The 17,228-nt window shown below is 40.0% G+C and overlaps 1 protein-coding gene across 1 annotated transcript in view; it reads right to left on the minus strand.

Annotated features, from left to right (window-relative positions):
* SACM1L (SAC1 like phosphatidylinositide phosphatase) overlaps positions 1-17,228 on the minus strand; it is a 68,255-nt gene that overhangs the window by 4,575 nt on the left and 46,452 nt on the right. Inside the window, exons 12-20 of the mRNA XM_057706856.1 lie at positions 16,548-16,631; positions 13,641-13,735; positions 10,216-10,354; positions 8,274-8,343; positions 8,087-8,159; positions 7,273-7,366; positions 7,073-7,165; positions 6,164-6,221; positions 86-3,360 (exon numbers count right to left, since the gene is read on the minus strand). Coding sequence (XP_057562839.1) covers positions 3,224-3,360; positions 6,164-6,221; positions 7,073-7,165; positions 7,273-7,366; positions 8,087-8,159; positions 8,274-8,343; positions 10,216-10,354; positions 13,641-13,735; positions 16,548-16,631 — 843 coding nt within the window. The 3' untranslated portion in view covers positions 86-3,223. The remainder of the gene's footprint in view (positions 1-85; positions 3,361-6,163; positions 6,222-7,072; positions 7,166-7,272; positions 7,367-8,086; positions 8,160-8,273; positions 8,344-10,215; positions 10,355-13,640; positions 13,736-16,547; positions 16,632-17,228) is intronic.

Below are 17,228 nucleotides of genomic sequence, written 5' to 3' on the forward strand. Positions count from 1 at the left end.
GGCTGCACTCTCTTCCCTCCAACACTTCAAGTTTGGCCATGCAACTTGCTTTGACCAATGAAATGTGAACAGAAGAGATTGTCACCTTCAAGCAGAAATGTCTCCCTTTTCTGTCAGGACAACTGGTAATGTTCCTGTGTGAAGCTGTTCCGTCACTCTGGGTCCCAGGATGCAGATGTCATGTAGCAGAGCTGCAGCAGACCCTTCAAGGATACACAGAATGAGTGAGAAATAAGTCTTCATTTTTGTAAAGCCATTGAGATTTGGGGGTCACTTGTTACCGCAGCATAATCTGATCTACCTGGATGGACACAGACCATTTCCTTACTTTATAAGATGCAAAAAAAGACCTAAAGTGAAAAAGCAAAATTTATGTGAAAAGGAGTCCCTTGGAGTTGAGCAATGTGGTCTTACCCAGGCACAAGTGGTGGTAGGAAATTTTTGGTAAATTCAGCACCATTGAAATTATACACTTCTTTCACCAAAAGTCACCACAAGAAAATGAAAAGACAAGCCCCAAACTAGAAGAAGACATGTAGTACATATAACCAACAAAGAAGTACTCTCCAGAATATAAAGAATTTCAATCGATCTTTTAACGACCAAGCAATCTAACAGAAACAGGCAAAAGACCTCAAAGGCACAGCACAGGAAACACCTGATTCTCTCCAGCACAGGCTCTGAATCATGACTTTGGATTTCTCGCTCCTTCCAGGCTGCGGGAACAGACTTCCAGGGAGCCCCACCTCCTGGTATTCATGCCCTGTGTAATCAATCCCCTCCCCAAGTGAGCTGATCTAGTGACTTGTTTCTAATGCACAGAATATGGCACAAGTGATGGGATGACACTTCTGAGATTAGGTTAAAAAAGACTGTGACTTCCATCTTTGCTGGCTTTGGTGAACCAAATTGCCAAGGTGGAGAGACCCATATGCCAAAGAACATATTATTTTAAAGATTTATCATAATTTATCTGTATTAGGAAAACTGATATCAGGACTCTCAGGCAAGCTGGAGGAAAAACCCCCAAAACCCTTAACTTGTTTAAGCCACTTCCCCCAAAACACCCCTTCACACCACACACACACATGCAAGGGTCTCCTAGGCGCCAAGATGCCTACATCAGCGTTTCCCTCGTGTTCCCTAACACCTTCCTATGGCCTGAGAGGACATTTTCTAACAAGCATATTGTCCCACCTCTTGGTTGAGAACTGCTATCATCTTGAAAAAGAAATTACAATTGGAGGTGGGGATACAGGGGATATCTTTTAATGGACATTATACTTTACTAAATATTACCCTGGTTTTATCTGTAACTGAAAAATAATTATAAGGATAAACATAATTTCTCAAATGGCCATAACTGGAAAGTAAGATTTCAGAAGGTATTCATTTTCTTGCTTATTTATATTGTCCAACTTTTCTATAATGGCCACGCATTGCTTTGCATGATTTTTAAAATTCTAAAATAGAAAAGAACATCCCTTTTGAGACAAGGTATAGGAATGACACCAACATTAGTTAGAAAAGAATATGACATTTTATTTTCACTTACAGATGGACAGTACATGAATTTAGAAATAAAATCATTGCAGGGTTCTGAAATATTGATAACTTAAGATCTAACACACTAACATTAGCCCATTCACTGCAAAACAGCCACATCAGCAGTTCAGATTTGGTCTTTGTTGTGGTTGTTGAAATAAGTTCTTAATGTGAAATGCCCAGTAGCATCTGAGTAATACATTACAGTAGACATGAACTAAGTTACGATATTACCTCTTTGGAACAAATTATGCTTATTTACAAGTTAAGAGTAGGTAGTTCTAATTACTTACCCTATTGTGAGTTTTAATGACTGACTTTAACCTACAGAGGGTTTTCCAGCTATTATTTCCTTTAGAGTTTCTAAAAGCAACAACTCTTATTAATGTTTATAAAAGATAATGTTGGAAAAAGGTAATGTTAAAATCAAGGCGCTTTTTAGAGATATTTAAGGACAAGAAAAGGTATTACCATTGAAAAAACTGTACATATTTTCAAGCACAACACAAATATTGTAGCAGTATTTAATTGAACTATTTTAAAATAGTGGCAATTATACTACCTTACATACGTTTCTAATTTTTAAACCTCATAATTACAATTTGAACATACAGTCCAACCTATAATCAGAACTATGCACAGCTTCTAAAGCGTATTTTTCAGGTTTATTTCTGCACATAAATTAAAATTAAGTTGGTCCTTGATTTGGAGAACTATAACTACCTGGAAGCACTAAATTTTCAACACACTTATTGATAGATGACAAAAAACTTTGCAGAGTGAAAATCACCAGTGCTACCGTGCGTGGAAAAGCAGCTGCTGCCTGCAAGTGCAACATCTAATTCAGCAGGAGACCCACTCAGAGGCCTGCATGTCTCAGATGAAAGACCCCCATGAAACCAGAAGGTCTAGAAGGAAGGAGCTGACCAACCAAGGGTATTTTCCACCCTGGGGCAGTCGTGAAAACGGAGGTGGCTTTGGACCTCTAGCATGAGACAGACTTTACATTCTCTGATTTCATTTACACCTTTTAAAAAAGATAAAGTATATCTGAACGTTTTTCATCACACTTCAACTGTGCAGTTCAAGCTGACGGAACTCATAAGGCAGCCCAACTGAAACTCCAAAGGAACACCAGACCTGGTCTCCTCTTTCCTACTATGTAGTCACAGACTATTTCGTCCAACTACTTGATGCATGTAAAAGACACATTTTATAAACAGTTATCTTATTATTAAACTCAAGTCCAAAGATGTATGGAAAAGTATGCGTGCTAACAGCAACTGCTTCTACGACAACATTAAACTGAGCTAGAAAAATAATTTTACTGTTTTAAATAAGGAAAGAAGCTAGATTTTTTTAAAATATATTACTTATTCTGCAATGGCTGATTAAACTGATGATGAATAGATTCCTTCCATTCTGTGAGCTGAGTTCAGGTTACATTTTAATTATAGAGGAGCTCCAAATTATAAATATAACATCCCAATAGTAAAGAGATCATCAAGGCAGTAACATCAGATCAATTCTAAGTAATCACCCCCACACAAAGCACAAGATGTGCTTTTGGATAAAGGATTTTAAAGGACCTTGGGCTGACGTGGAAAGCGGGTCAGTAAAGACTCCAGTTCTGCATAATGGAATCTTCCAAGCCAAGCCGCTTTCCACAGACACAAATTCAGTCTATCTTTTCTTTCTGGACCAATCTGGGAGCATCAACAAAATCTTTGCCATTGTAAAGAATAATAAAAAACGTTCCAATGCTTGCAACTCCCCAGAAGAGCACATAGGCCAGTGTTTCTGTCCAGGTGTCACCTGTTGATTTTAAAAAACAAAGAGCTGATAAATAACAAGTCATCTTATTGATACTAGATCCAGTTTTCAGCCGTTTAGCACATCTTGACAACATTAAAGTTTACAAACAAAGGAAAAATATAAGATCCTCTCACTTAAGGTTTAAACCAGTGGTTCTCAAACTCTGGCTGGCATCACAATCCTCTTCAGGGCTTGATAAAGGGGGTTGAGCTCAACCCCAGTGTCTGATTTAGCAGGTCTGGTGTGGGGTCCAAGAATCTGCATTTCTAACAAGTTCCCAGATTATGCTGATGCTATGGGTCAAGAGACTACGTTTTGAGAACCACTTGACTGAACTAATTTCATGTTATAACACACAAATACTAATTATTAGTTTTAGATTATATACTTTAATATTAAAAGAAATTATTACTAATAGTTTAGCTCATAGTCCTATCTATGACAGGTATCAGCTACTACCAAAATGCCTACACAAAAAATATTAATAACTTTACAAATATACATGCTTCAGAAAAGTTATGTATCAAAGTCAACTGTATAAAACAAAACAATAACATACAACATATTTTAACAACATTTAACACAACTCTCCTGATACGCATTTTTTTTCCCCCAAAGTCTAGAGTACATGAAGGTTAGCAGCAGGCCAGTGGGAAAAGATCTATTTTGTTCTACTCCTTGGACAGGTGAACCCAGTGTTGCTTCTCTCCTGCAATAGTACTGGCCTCACCTGCTGATGGGGAAACATGCAGAGGTCAACAGCCAGTAAAAATGCACACCAGAAAAGGAAATTCAGGGTCTAGACACTTTCCTAACAAGCTGTCACAGAACATACTGCATTTATTTGCTATTCTCTTAAATACCAAAGTACGGGCTAGACATCAGACACTGCCATATCTAAACACCACAAAGATCATTATTTTACAAGAATTCACTGACATGAGATGTTCCTATCCACAGCATCCAAATCTCTTTTTACTTGAAAACATTCAAATTTGAACAATTGCTAATCTTGACCGTTCTGGGTTTTAAAACTCTTTTTGTATAAAGAAAAAAGGCAGCTCCTCACAAGCCCACCCTGGGACACTCCTCAAAGGAATGGTCTGTTTGTTCAGGCTGAGTCTCGGTCTTGACGTCCCTGCCTTTCCAGAGGTTCTACAGGGAAATGTGAGTATATAAAAAGACCAAAATAACAAAGCTACTTAATTCTACAGTGGAGTGGCTCCGAGAAAATCTCATCCACCGGGCAATGTTTTAAGGAAAGAAGTCAGAGGATCTAGGGAGTGAAATGAACCATGAACTGAACACGCCGGCTGGTCCTGTCCTCTTTCTTCCTGCCCCAAATGTGACACAGACCTCCAGTCATGCCACACAGCAATGCTGCACTCGAAAGCCCTTGGCTTGTTTTTATACTGTGATGGTTTTTACATTTTTAAAGAGCTGTAAAAACAATGTGCAACAGAGACCATATGCAGTTTACAAAATCTAAAATATTTATTAATCTGATCTTTTCAGAAAATGTTTCCTAACCCCTGCCCTAGAGTAACAAGAGGACAGCTCCCTCCTGTGTTGTGCTACCTATACTGCTGAACACCGAAAGGATTACAGAGATGAACAGGTTCTGAGCCTCCCCTCGAGAAGCTGACGGAATTCATGTGGGGGTGGGGGATGAACTGGAGTCCTTAATGCAGCAACTTTTGCTGAGGGCTCCCTGTACCCCAGGCACAGGAGATAAAACAACAAGTAAGACACAGTCTCTGCCTTCAAAAAGTTGCTGATCCAGTGAGAAAGACGAATGAGTGTGCAAATCGTTACCACACACAGAGAAATACACACTGGGTGTGTTTGGCACCCCAAAGAGTACAGTATCTCTGAAGAAACCCCTAGGTGCTTACGAGGTTAAAAAAGGAAAGTGCTATAAGAGAGGTACACGAAGTGCTGTGGAAATCAGAAAGGGAAAGATGAGGTTTCTGTGGGAGAACAAAGGGACACTTCATGAGAGGGGAGCCTGAGGATAGTAGAAGGCAGCCAGGCAGAGAAATGTCAGCCCAGCAAATGCAGGATAGAGGATGAGACTGGAGGTGCCGCTTCCTGAGTGCCTAAAGCTGCACCTCCCAGGCACAATACAACGTGTCACAGACAAACTCCCAGAGCACTGAATACTACTTAATATGCATTTAAGATGAAAATGCCTCCATTAACTTAGTACCATAGGAAAATACTGAGAGAAAAAAGAAAATCAGTAAAGACCTTGTTAGCGTAGGTTCTTAGGCAATTTTGCTATTAAAATTTAATAAGTAATGTACTACTCTATAATAACATTTATTTGTCCAACTATACATCCATTAATGGAATACTTTGCAGCCATTAAAAATAAAGAACCTGGGGAAATATTTATATTGCTCAGTGAAAAAAAGACTACAAAAAATTTATATCTCACTTTTGAAAATAAAAATACACACTTATAAAGATTAAAACATCAAAATGTTAAGAGTAATTAATTTATCTCTGAGAGGCAAGGTGGTAACTTTTTGCCTAACTGTATTTCCTGTAATTACTACATATTACTCTGGTAACAAGAAAAAAATATTTTAAAAAGCTTAAGTTAAAAAAATAAAAAATCAAGCTATTGATTATACATTTCCTTCTGTCACATCTAAGGACTAACCCCATCTGCTCACTTTACTCATTCAATTTAACAGGGAAACATCAAGTACTGAGCAGGTGCAAACTTAAGATATTGTACAGGAAGTTCAACATTCTAAGAAATGAATGTAAGAATGTGAAACAAGGGCAGACTTACCAGCCATAAGCAAACAGATGATGCACATGGAAAAGGCAACAACCATGATAATAGGCAACTGGAAAAGAAAACAGAAAGAGAAACCATCACGTTAAGATGCTAATCACTGGTTATAAAATCACTTGCGCATGCTTTGCTTGAAAGAGAATAAAACTCTTCTGCAATCTAATATACAAAATATCTTTCCTTCAGCAAAACACCATTATTTAGAGTTTGGATCATAACTGCCCAAACCTTCAAAGAGGTTAAGAGATCTGAAAAAACGTGGCTTTGCTGCAGACCAAGGAGTGCTCAGCAGAGGGAGGTTGCCCAGATGAGAACCCAGACGCTAGGCTCCCCTCCACTCCAGGACACCCTGCCCACTGGAATGAGACCCCAGTGAGGCTCTTGCAAAGTCTGGTGAACAGAGGAGTCAAAAAGGAGAGACGTGTCAAAAGCATACTTTGCCTTCCATGTCACAAATTTGCCTCAAGCAATCCCTGAACCTCAGGGCAGTAGTCTCCCTGAAATGAGAAACCCTCACACCCCCTTTGCATCTGTGTTCTCATTTCAAAAGGATCTGTGTCGCAGACCTAGAGCCCCCGGAGGTGTCCTTCCGGGTCCCTCGTTGCAGAAAATCTCAGGTGGATGTATTATTTTATGTGTTTCAAAGGGATATAAATTATTTAAAAATTAAATAAAAATAGGTACACACGGCCTGCAAAAAAAAAAAAGGATCTGTGAAAGACAGTCAAGTTGACAAACATTCCAAAGTTATTCTACTCCTCTCCCTGATCTGCTCCTTGGGGAAACAAGTATTTATGTTCCATTTAGAACAACATATAATGTTGTATATCAAGGGGAGTTGGCACCATCTATACCTTCAGACACAATGCTTTTAACAACTTTAAAAACACAAAGATTTCTTACAGCCAGGAATTTCAAATCTCTTGGAACACTTAAAGGACTATGAGAGTCTAATTCATCCACTGAATAGTTCCCAAGAAATAAGTCTATGGAATCCTAGAAGAGAAAAATAGGAAATCAATAACTACCAAATTAGATATGATTACATAGTACAAAGATACAGCCATCTAACGACCAAACACCAGCATCAATGACAAACTTACTTGTCTAAATCCATCAGAAAAGTTGTTCTTGTAATACCGTATTAGTGAGTTCCAGCCATCCATTAGAAGCCCCAACTGAGTTCTCTTCCCAGTTCTGGTTAAATAAGAGGTTAAGTTTTAAGTTACAGATTTGCATATTTAATTCTCACTATTTCATAGCCAATAAGTATGTGGTATGGAGATAAGTGAAGTATAAAGTTTTTTTTTTAAAACATCCCTGAGTAAATAAAGGAGACACCTCACAAAAGAAATCAATATCGGGTCCAAGAAATGTGTATCCTCTTCCTAAAATATTACCAAAGTAGGCACAAAGAGGAAAAACGCTCAGTTCCACTTGCAAAGGCAAGAAATAAGAAGAGAAACATGTGGCTCAGGGTAGGTGGTATGGCACAGCAAAGAGACTAGAAATCTTATCTTGCTCCCAGGGAATCCATATAGCAGAAAAAGACCCAACCACATTTTTAACAAACTCAAAACATTCTAACCTCTCGCTACCCAGTGTGGTCCTTGAAAACAGCACCAGCATCACCTGGGTGCAGAACCTGAGGCCCTGCCCCAGACCTGCTGAGTGCGACTGGGGTGAGTCAGGTGCATAGTAAGCTTTAAGAAGAGCTGAAGAGCCGTGGTTCTCAACCCTCACCATGCATCAGAATCACCCAGGGATGCTAAGAAGCCATTGGTGCCTTGGCCTCATCTCCCTGCAGTCCTGACCTGACTGGTCTGAAAAAAGTCCACGCACTGCTGGCTTGCTGTTGCTATTGTCTAAAAGCTGGTGAACCAATGGTCTGGAATGTGATTTTAAAGCATGGCTTGCCTGGTAAAGTCAGTCTTCAAGGCACCAGTTCCCGCATACTGTTTGGCACAAGCATTTGCATTGTCAGCCCAGGCTGTGAAAAAAAGTAAAAATCAGCTGATAATGATTAAAATGACAGCCAATGCTCTAAATCCAAAATGCTAATTTATTTCAAAATCTGAGTAACCTTGCCTCTGTTAAAACCTACCGTTTTTGTAAATCTTCTCAAATTCATCCTGTTCTTCAAGCTTTTGTCCCACATGCAAAACTCCTAGTCTCTGGAATAAGAACCACACCCATGTTTATGTGTAACAGATTTCAGCACATATGATTTAAGAAGAAAAAGCACAGTCACCAAATCATCTCACATGGTTCCTGGCTGCTGGCTGTAGGCAGGAGATGCTTTCCTTGTATGCGGTGACCAGAGACCTCTCCTGTTCAGGCCAGGCTGCAAAGCCTCTTTTTGGGCTTCCTTCTGCCCACAGCCCCCACTCTCCCTTGAGCCCCAGCACCACGGGAACAAAGGCAGGACTGTGTAAACTCAGAGACGGGGCAGAAGGGAAAGGAGAGGGGGAAATGAAGGCTGCTGCAGGATTCCAGCCATTACTCCCTCCTTTCCTGCCACCCCAACCTCCCATTATCTTTACCCCTCTACCTTCCTCACAATTCACCATCCCCAGACTTCTGACCCCCAAACTTATCCCCTAACCTAGCGCCCCTCTGAGAATGGGATGATGCTACCTACCTACCTCCCCACAAACTGCACATATGCACAGCCCTTTGTATATAATCTCAGAGGATTCCCGGGCAATCCTCAAACTCTCTGTGGACTCCCCTTTGTGGTTCACTGACCACAGGTTAGGAACTCCTGTCTTGATCTTTGTCTCAGATCCGCAGCCCTCTCAGAACCACCATCTTCGCTGCTCACTTCAGATGCACCTTACTCTCTCGCCCTCAGAATGGGGCCAGCCCACCCTCCGTGACCTGTCCTCACTGGAAGGAGAAAGGCACAACTGGAGTCCCATATTAGCTGGCACTGAGGTTACAGAGGTTCCTGCCCAAAGACCCTCTGAAGGTTGGTTAGGTTTTATAATACTATTTTTAGCATGTAAAGTAGCTAAGTACAGATTACAGAACCTAGTTAAATAGATCTCTGTTAATCAGCCTTGGAAACAACCATTCCTAATATTGTTTCTATTGAAAAATATACTCTGAAGTACACTAAATCCAACAGACTGAGAAGGACACAGTACCATACAAGCCAGAGAACGCTCAAAGAGGGCAACTACTCCTTTGGCATGTCCTACTTGAGGATTTGGGGAGGTATTTTACCCCTATAATTCTTTTCTGAATCCCACAAAATTATCATAAACAAAGTTGAATGCTTATACATTATTTAAGCAGGAAACCATCTGGGAGGCATTTTGCTTGCTCCCTACAACAAATGCCAGTGTGATCTGGAAATCTGGGCTGCACATATTTTTAATTCCAAATATGAACAGAAGAAAACATTTATACCTATTCTTTCTCAACAACACAGTCTTACTGGTAAAGCAAAGCTGTGTCAGAAACTTTTTACCTGGGAGTTAATATCCCTTGCCAACAATAAAAGAGATGCAAATGAAGACAACTTTGAAGTACTACTCTGTACTATCAAAAAAGAAAAAAAAAAAACCTTTCTAAATAAAAATATTTAATGCTGGCAAGATTCACTTATCACTACCAGCTAGTGTTAGGGGTAAACTGGTATAACCCTCTTGGAAAGTATATATTCTCTTTAACCCAGCAGGAGTTAACTCAAAGGAAATAATTCAAGCTAATAATAACATGCACAGGTATATTCTCTACAGTCTTATTTACAAGCCAAAAATGTAGCAACCTAAATGGCTTAGTAAATTATAGCACAACAATGCAACTCTTAAAAACTATGATTACATATAATGCTAGAACAAAAAGGCAAAATTTAAAACTGTGTACATACACTGACCATGGTTATGGACAAAGTATACACCCATGGATGGCAAGACACAAAACCAAGAAGAGCTGGGTTAGGGCAGGGGCACGTGAATGTTTTTTGTTATTGGTTTTTAGAGATGAAGTTTCCTTTTTGCTATATTGTTTATTTAATAAAAGAAAAAAAGCATTTGCACCTGAAGCTGAGCCTGAAGTGAACGACGAGCTAACAGACTCTGGATCACGTTGGTTCTGTCCAGACAATCCATGCAATTGCTGCGGAACACGCCTTCCTGGTTAGTCACCACCTTGCCGTCGGAGTCCACTAGAAAATAACTAACACATATTTGTATAAACACTCTCATACCAAGTCTACTAAGGACAGACCTCTTATAACACAGGTCCACGTCAGAAACATTATTAAAACAGGTAAATTACAAGGTCAAACAGGAAATGTGCGGTCCAGGTATATTTGATTACCAAAGACCAAAAGGAACTTTCAAAGAGGCAAGACAGTCTTAAAACAACTATAGCATCAAGGTCCCTTTGCCCAAGAGATGTGAAAAGAGAGAATTGGGAGTGTTGTAAAGGTTGCTATGGACATCATTGTGTTTCCCTAAGGCCAGAAGAGGCCTTCCTTTGACGTAATTATTGCACCTATATCCCCTACATCAGGATTTCTTGAAGCAGAGTCCCCTGTGCTGTCTACATCAGAATTCCCTGAGTTGTCTGTTAAAAATTAAGATGCTTGATATCAACTCGATGATGGGTGATGCCTTAGAGGCCTGGGATGGGGAGGGTGGGTGGGAGTCACAGGAGGGAGGGAATATGGGGATATGTGTATAAATACAGCTGATTGACTTTGGTGTACCTCAAAAACTGGTACAAGAGTGTAAAGCAATTATATTCCAATAAAGAGCTTAAAAAAAAATTAAGATGCTTGGCCTTGAAATAAACTGAGTAGGAATCTCTAAAGCAAGGGCTCAATACTGTGCATTAAAAACATTAAAAAATCCCTTCTTAATATGGGTAATATATGCAAATAGTTCTAAATTTATAAGGTATAATAGGGTATTATTTGAAAAATCTGCTTTCCTTTCTCCCCTGAACCACTCAGATGTCTGCACTGGAGCCAACCATGGTTACCAGTTTCTGTGTTTCCGTCATTTTTAATAATCTGTTCAGATGATTCTGTGAACTCAAAAAGTTGATAACATCGCCACAGTGTGGCAATAAAGAGCATGGACCGCAGTAGCAAACAACTGGTTTGCTAGCCTTAGCTCCTCAGGCAACTTACTAGCTGTGTAACTTCAGGCGATTAACCTAATCTCTCGGGGCCTAAATTTTTTCACCCACAAAATGGAGATGACAGCACCACCATTAGGCTGCTCTAAGGTTTAAATGAGATCATGTATAATGCATATAAGTGCTTAGCAGAGTGTATGGGACACAGAATACAATGAATACTAGATAATTACTCCCCAAAATCAAAAAGTGAGGGGAAATACAGGAGATTCACCAAGGGCTAAAAATCATGACCTTAAAAATAAGGGCTTAAGGGACTTCTCTGGCAGTCCAATGGTTAAGACTCTGTGCTTCCAATGCAGGGGGCCTGGGTTAGACCCATGGCTGGGGAACTAAGTTACTGAATGCTGCGTGGCAAGGTCAAAAAAATGAAAAAAAAAGGCTTAAAAGAATGTGTTTAGACTAAAAGTGTACATGAAGTTCATGCCAAACTGGTGAGGTTTCAATTATAATATGTATACATAAAGTGCATGTGAGTGTTGGCACCGCATTAATACTTACAAAATAAATACTACATATTTTATAAATAGTATTTCTTAAAGTATACAACAAATCTAAGCGATAAATATTATTATCTCCACTTTAGAGATGGAGAAATCAAAGTCTGAAGATAACCAACTTGCTCTGGGTCACATGGCTAATAAGAGGCAAACTGAGATTTCAAACTTGTCGTGTAGGACCCCCAAAGCCCAGTTTCTTTCCACTTCCCCGAAAATCACTGGGAACAAATGTGCAGAGAGGTCATCTGAAAGTCACTGGTGAAAGGTCTACTGTCTCTGTGGAACACAGTGAGAGCAGTGGACACAGTTTCTGGTGTCAATCCTTCCTTCATTCTTATATTCTTGTGGGGCAGCAATTAACAGATGAACCCAAGGAAGTAACCCCTCTGACAATGTTTCTCTACCCCAATAATGATATAGGTCAACCCCCCTTCATTAGCTATGCCCAAAACAAAACCTCATAGGAAAAAAAAAAAAAACAGATTTAACTAACTATAGCTGATCACTTAATAGGTATAAAAGTATTTTTTTTAAAAGCTGAGCAAATGTCTACAGGAGAAGTTTTACTATGTTACTGTGTAACTGAACTTACACAGTGCATAAGAACTACACAGGCAGAACAAGATGAGACTGGTTTCCAGATTCCTACTTCTGGCTTTAAAATAGGTAAAGACTGACGTGCACAGAGTACAGTGAATACATGAACCCACACTGTTAGTACACATGAGAAGCACCATGAAGATAGTCACACCCTTTGATCCATTATCCTACCCTCAAGAATTTATTTTAGGAAACAATTTAACAGAAGTAAAAATATATTTATACCCAGAGTGATTCACTGAAACACAATCTTTCATGGTAGGGAGAGAAAAGAAAACAAACCAGATGCTTGATGTGAAGGACAGCATTTAATTGAAACTGTAATAGGGCTTCCCTGGTGGCGCAGTGGTTAAGAATCCACCTGCCAATGCAGGGGACACGGGTTCGATCCCTGGGCTGGGAAGATCTCACAGGCTGTGGAGCAACTAAGCCTGTGTGCCACAACTACTGAGCCCACGAGCCACAACTACTGAAGCATGCGAGCCTAGAGCCCATGCTCTGCAACAAGAGAAGCCACTGCAATGAGAAGCCTGAGCACCACAACAAAGAGTAGCCCCCACTTGCCACAACTAGAGAAAGCCCGTGCACAGCAACAAAGACCCAATACAGCCGAAAGAAAGAAAGAAAGAAAGGAAGAAAGAAAGAGAGAAAGAAAAGAAACTGTACTATGACACAATGGAACACAGAAAAGCCATTAAATGCTATCACTGCAAAGACTTGGTAGGCTAATGACAAAATGTGATAAAATGTTTACTGAAAACAACTGAACATAAAACAGTAGCCATCTAACTTCAATTATATAAAAATTTGTAAATGTGTAGAAGATAACATAAAAATATGAAAATACCTGGACTTGGGCTGTTTTTTTTGTTTTGTTTTGTTTTATTTTTTGTGGCACACGGGCTTAGTTGCTCCGCGACATGGGGTATCTTCCTGGGGCAGGGCTCGAACCCGTGTGCCCTGCATTGGCAGGCGGATTCTTACCCACTGTGCCACCTAGGAAGTCCATGGGCTGTTTTTAAGAATTTAAAAATATTTAAAAACATCAAGTCTCATTTTCAGAAAAAAACAAAAAACCCCTGCAAATGATAGTATAGACAAGTGCTATCAACATACTGAACTATATTTGTAAGTCTACTAGATAATGCACAATATATATGATTAATAAATGCACCTACCTCATCCCTCAACCTCCACAGGGAAATAACATAGCTTACCTTAATTCATCTTGCATTTCTGCTACTTGATCCAATAAAATACTTAGTCGATCCCATCTCATATTTTTACATTCCTTATGGAAGTCAAAGGCAATGTACCTACCAAAAGAAAAGATATTCAGAAAGTGAATTATTCATTCTCTTTCTATTAATAATACTTTCATAGGCTGATCCTCCTCCCTACATATGTATCACCTGGGAACAGGAGGGCCTCCTTCACTCTGGGTTTACCACTACACACACACACACAGACACACACACACACACACACACACACAGACACACACACACACTATCTTCACATGTTCTTCTAGAGGCCCTCAGATAGAAGTAAAGAAGCCCAGTGAAATGCTACAGAAGTGAGCTCAAGTACAGCAATCAGGTATGTTAATATAAAGTAGCCTTGTCCAATTGAATATCTACTGTATATTTACTCTTTACCCCCACGGGCAAAGAATACGGTCCCTTTTTGATTTTCAAATCAATTAAGATGTTCAAAATGGTCAAAGGAGGATTGATTCAGTCCAAGGAGGACTGGACTGTCTGTTACGTACTAGAAGCTGTGAGAAGAACAGAAGCAGGATGGTCCCCACTCTGGTTAGTTACTGTTCATCTTACCAAAATATCGGTTATCAATATCCATACATCACACACACATGTAGAGAATTTTCTTGTCTGTCAATCTGTAATGAATTGTTTTCAGTTATCTAATATTTAAGAGGTATAAATCTCAAAGTTAGAACACATCTAACAGTGAAGGTGTCCTACTATGAGCTGGAAAATGTTGCCCCTTGAGAGGGGGAAAAGTCATTAACCAACTCCTGAAAGTCAAGAGAGGAAGAAAGAATGAAGAGAACCTGGACACCAGGGTACATGAATATTCTCACATATTTCACTTCTACCCAACTTCCTATTCAGGGATCAAGTCAAGTCATAAAGGAAGAGGACTAGAAGGACATTACATTCTCATCTACAGAATAAAATGCAGATTTGGTGCCTGCTCTCATGTGACTTCCTTGGCTCCAACAGCTGAAGGGACATCGACAGAGGGCTGGGCTTCCAGCAGGTCAAGAGAGGGGCTTCTATCACCTCAATGGTTATCTCAGGGGAGAACTAGGTCCTTAGAAATTAGTATAAGAACAGAAGTTAGCCAACTGTGAGGCTAGATTTTGGGAAGACTGGGAGTGGGAGGAGGCATTTTCAAAGGCAGCTCCATTAAAAGTGGTTGTGTGATAGTTATTTTTGCAGTACTCTGACCACAGACTTACCTGAAGAATTTAAGTGGCTCACTTGCACCTAAATGCATTTGGGTTCTTAAGCTTATATTATTCTAAAATTACATTTGTATCTTCTAAGAATGTCTTACATGATTATATTTTTATAACAAAAGCTTTAGGGTGTTTACTCCTTAGATGTAGGTGTCCTCCAAGTGCCCTGGAACACCAAGGGCAAAACTTTAGACTCTGATTTATACCTCAAGTTCTCAAAGTTAGCTGTTGCTACAAACACTGGAGGCAATTCTGGAGGCAAGTATACCTATGGAAACCCTCTGAAGCACAAATAGGGGCTTACCAGGGGTATACACAGGAGCCAGCAAATAAACTTTTTCCAGAATATACATGTTGGACTCTAAACCCAGAGATTTTGATTTTTCAGGTCTTAGGTATATTCTGAGTAATTCCTCTGAGGATTCTGAGGCACATCCCGGATAGGAATCACTTCTCTCATTCCTCCAAAGTGTGTTTGGGCAGGACTTCCTAGGTGGCGCAGTGGTAAAGAATCCGCCTGCCAATGCAGGGGACACGGGTTCGAGCCCTGCCCTGGGAAGATTCCACATGCCACAGAGCAACTAAGCCCGAGCGCCACAATTATTGAGCCTGTGCTCTAGAGCCCGTGAGCCACAACTACTGAGCCCATGTGCTGCAACTATTGAAGCCCACACACCTAGGGCCCGTGTTCCACAACAAGAGAAGCCACTACAATGAGGAGCCTGCACACCACAATGAAGAGTAGCCCCCGCTCGCAGCAACTAGAGAAAGCCCGTGTGCAGCAATGAAGACCCAACACAGCCAATAAATAAATAAATTAATTAATTAAAAAAAAAAGAAAAAAATAAAATAAAATAAAAAAAACAAAGTGTGTTTGGGCAGGTTCCACTGTGAGAAAGCAGAATGTGCATGGAGTGAAGGTCTGATGAATTTGCTAGAGTTTTTGAGTTGTACAACAGACTTAAAATTCTTCCCCAAAGGTTCATTATATCATTCTATTTTTGTGTATGTTTAAAATTTTCCATAGGTTAAAAAACAGTTCTCCCCAAATAACCCAGTACCATTTCTTTGAGTCTTCCCCCAATGCCTGTGACCACCTCCTACCACAGTACACCCCTACCTCCTACCCCAGTTTCCTGATGCAGAAGCTCCAAATGGGCTGACTCATTGCCCTGCACATTTCCACAGGGCAACTGCTGATGTTTTAGGATCCCCTGTCTTTTGACAAGGCTACACAGAACTTGTAACTGTTGCCTGGTGACTTATAGGAGAGGCAAGCTGCTGCTTCAGATAAGGCTGCCACGCAAGAGTAAATTGCTCCAGTTCTGTGGTGGTCAGGACCAGGCAGACCACACCAAATAATCACGAATAACTGAAATTCAAGACCTAATGGCCATAGTGACATAAAGCCACAAGGAGAGGATTTTAATCAAGGACTAAACTTTTACAAAATTCAAATTAAAACTCAACTGTTGAGAAAAGTTCTTCTGCAATGTGAATTATGCCAGAGAAAATTTCAAGCTAACAAAATCATGCTTTGAAAACAACAAACTGAAATATGTCTAGAGAGATCTATGTACTTGTACTTATATGCAGTGTATATCTACTCTGAAAAGATCTACAACAGATATCTAGTGAGGTACCTGATCATTCCATTTGCCAAGGAAGACACCATTGTTGCAAACGCCTGTTCAAGTGGCTTCTCTGAGCCCTTCTGATTAACCTGCAAAAAATTAAAAACATCATAGCTTTCTTTTAAGTTTAATTAAAAGGGGAGAGTGATGTCAGCAAAAGGGCTGACTAGGAAGCTTTAAGCTCTCACATTCTCACAAAAACATCGGAAAAAAGGGAAGCAGTCTGAACCAACTTTGTAGGAGCTCTGAAAAATGATTGAAGGTTTATAGCAAACAAGCAAATGCCCAAACAAGAAAAAGCCATCTTCAAAATTCTAGGACAATTCTGTAGAATTTTTCTTGCCCTTATCTCACCCTTTTCCCAGTGCAATGACGATCTTAGCTTAAGCAGTGGCGACACAGTTCTCAGCCCCCGTTCTCAAATTGGAGGAGCAGACCAGACCTTATTTGCAAACTGTTGTGTATGTTTTGTTCTGACCTGAAGGAGTGACCTGTCTCTGTCCTGCATAAATCTGAACACAGGCAGGAAAAGTGGTAAACACTGCTCATCTAAGCTACACGATGACTACAAACCAACAGATGCCTATGGCAAGATATTTCAGGTGGAGACATCAAACAGACCATATAAAGCCTGCAGAAGCAGCTGCGATGACACTCTTTGGGAAATTAGGATATTCAAAAGCAGC

This window comes from Hippopotamus amphibius, chromosome 13 (assembly GCF_030028045.1).
Source record: "Hippopotamus amphibius kiboko isolate mHipAmp2 chromosome 13, mHipAmp2.hap2, whole genome shotgun sequence".
Taxonomy (NCBI): domain Eukaryota; kingdom Metazoa; phylum Chordata; class Mammalia; order Artiodactyla; family Hippopotamidae; genus Hippopotamus; species Hippopotamus amphibius.